The sequence below is a fragment of the Acipenser ruthenus genome, unplaced genomic scaffold, assembly GCF_902713425.1.
Source record: "Acipenser ruthenus unplaced genomic scaffold, fAciRut3.2 maternal haplotype, whole genome shotgun sequence".
In the NCBI taxonomy this organism is placed as follows: domain Eukaryota; kingdom Metazoa; phylum Chordata; class Actinopteri; order Acipenseriformes; family Acipenseridae; genus Acipenser; species Acipenser ruthenus.
Genome location: NW_026708512.1, coordinates 17,501 through 20,000, shown reverse-complemented (window position 1 = coordinate 20,000; position 2,500 = coordinate 17,501). Strand labels below are relative to the sequence as shown.

Sequence of the window (2,500 nt, the reverse complement as noted above, 5' to 3'; positions counted from 1 at the left end):
TGACTCTCAGACAGACACACAGACTCTCACTCTCTGCAGGACGATGATGTCACTGTCTCTCAGCTTGGCTCCGCTCACAGGGTCCAGCATGTCTTTACGAATCAACTTCTCAACACATTCCAGCGTCACCACAGCACCCCTGAGAGAGGAGAGGAGAGAGGAGAGAGGAGAGAGGAGAGAGAGGAGACAGGAGAGGAGAGGAGAGAGGAGAGGAGAGAGAGGAGAGGAGAGGAGAGAGGAGAGAGAGGAGAGGAGAGAGGAGAGGAGAGAGGAGAGAGGAGAGGAGAGGAGAGGGGAGAGAGGAGAGAGGAGAGGAGAGAGGAGAGAGGAGAGAGAGAGGAGAGGAGAGAGGAGAGGAGAGAGGAGAGAGGAGAGGAGAGGAGGAGAGAGAAGAGAGGAGAGAGGAGAGAGAGGAGAGGAGAGGAGAGAGGAGAGGGGAGAGGAGAGGGGAGAGAGAGGAGAGGGAGAGGAGAGAGGAGAGAGGAGAGAGGAGAGAGGAGAGGAGAGGGGAGGAGAGAGAAGAGAGGAGTAGTTATAGTATTGATAATTCCTGTATTGATGATGCTACAGTATTGATGAAGCTACAGTATTGATAATGATTCCTGTATTGATGATGCTACAGTATTGATGAAAGCTACAGTATTGATAATGATTCCTGTATTGATGAAGCTACAGTATTGATAATGATTCCTGTATTGATGAAGCTACAGTATTGATAATGATTCCTGTATTGATGAAGCTTCAGTATTGATGATGCTACAGTATTGATAATGATTCCTGTATTGATGAAGCTACAGTATTGATGAAGCTACAGTATTGATAATGATTCCTGTATTGATGATGCTACAGTATTGATGAAGCTACAGTATTGATAATGATTCCTGTATTGATGATGCTACAGTATTGATGAAGCTACAGTATTGATAATGATTCCTGTATTGATGAAGCTACAGTATTGATAATGATTCCTGTATTGATGAAGCTTCAGTATTGATGAAGCTACAGTATTGATAATGATCCTGTATTGATGAAGCTACAGTATTGATAATGATTCCTGTATTGATGAAGCTACAGTATTGATAATGATTCCTGTATTGATGAAGCTTCAGTATTGATGATGCTACAGTATTGATGAAGCTACAGTATTGATAATGATTCCTGTATTGATGAAGCTACAGTATTGATAATGATTCCTGTATTGATGAAGCTACAGTATTGATAATGATTCTTGTATTGATGAAGCTACAGTATTGATAATGATTCTTGTATTGATGAAGCTACAGTATTGATAATGATTCTTGTATTGATGAAGCTACAGTATTGATAATGATTCCTGTATTGATGAAGCTACAGTATTGATGAAGCTACAGTATTGATAATGATTCCTGTATTGATGAAGCTTCAGTATTGCGGATTCTCTCACGAGGGTCTCAGCACGGCGCAGGGCACGGCGTTTCCGAGCACGTCTCTCGTCACGGCGCACACATAGCGGTCCTGCCGCGTGATCAGAGACACGCGGGACAGAGACGGGTCGAGACGCGGTGAACCGCACTGGAGTCAGATCTTTCAAACGCAGGGGACGCCCCGACATGGGACAAAAACACGGTCTTCACCTGAGAGGAGAGAGAGACAGGAGAGAGAGAGACAGGAGAGAGAGGAGAGAGGAGAGGAGAGAGGAGAGAGGAGAGAGGAGAGAGGAGAGGAGAGAGAGGAGGGGAGAGAGAGGAGAGAAGGGAGAGGAGAGAGGAGAGAGAAATAAATTGATAATATCATTATAATCTCCTCTCCTCCCTCTCCTATCCCACCTCTCCTCTCCCCTCCCCCTCTCTTACTGGTTTCTTGACGGCACTCGGCTTTGCCTCGGGGGTCAGTGATGGGAATCCAGAAGCTGGGAAGCTGCTTGTCTTTCAGCTCCGAGGAGCCACCATCGCTGCTGCTGCTGGGAGTACTGGGAGTACTGGAGTAACCAGAGAACCAGCAGAGGAGCTGGAGCTACAACTGGGACCAGAGGAGGAGGAGGAGTCTGAGAGGAGAGAGGAGAGGAGAGAGGAGAGAGGGGGAGGAAAGAGAGGAGGGGTGAGAGGAGGGGAGAGATTGAGTTTCCTATAAAACTTGATAAAGATATCATGCAAAAAGACAATGATACACACACACTATCTCTGACACCCTCTCCCTCTCCTCTCCCTCTCCTCTCCTTTCCTCTCCCTCTCTCCTCTCCTCTCACCTGTCTTGAAGGGGTTCAGTGGTTTTGGTGACGATGCTCCCCTCTTTCTTCAGGAAGTTTTGAACCCGAGACTCCTTCGCGGCTCTGGAGAGAGTTTTCAACTCCTCCCCCTCCGCCTTCAGCTGCTTCTCATAGGCCTGAGAGAGAGGGGGAGGAGTCACAGTGAGCCCCAAACCAGAGCTGGTCTGCTCGACTCAGTTTAGTTTCAGGGACTCTGATGAAGGTTCTAGAGCGGGTCTGCTTGACTCAGTTTAGTTTCAGGGACTCTGATGAAGG

General features: G+C 47.2%; 1 protein-coding gene across 1 annotated transcript in view; it reads right to left on the bottom strand.

Moving 5' to 3' along the window:
• LOC131733788 (nitric oxide synthase-interacting protein-like) overlaps positions 1–2,500 on the bottom strand; it is a 7,436-nt gene that overhangs the window by 1,010 nt on the left and 3,926 nt on the right. Inside the window, 8 exon segments of the mRNA XM_059021251.1 lie at positions 31–139; positions 1,424–1,536; positions 1,538–1,600; positions 1,602–1,613; positions 1,833–1,904; positions 1,980–2,026; positions 2,198–2,249; positions 2,251–2,361. Coding sequence (XP_058877234.1) covers positions 31–139; positions 1,424–1,536; positions 1,538–1,600; positions 1,602–1,613; positions 1,833–1,904; positions 1,980–2,026; positions 2,198–2,249; positions 2,251–2,361 — 579 coding nt within the window.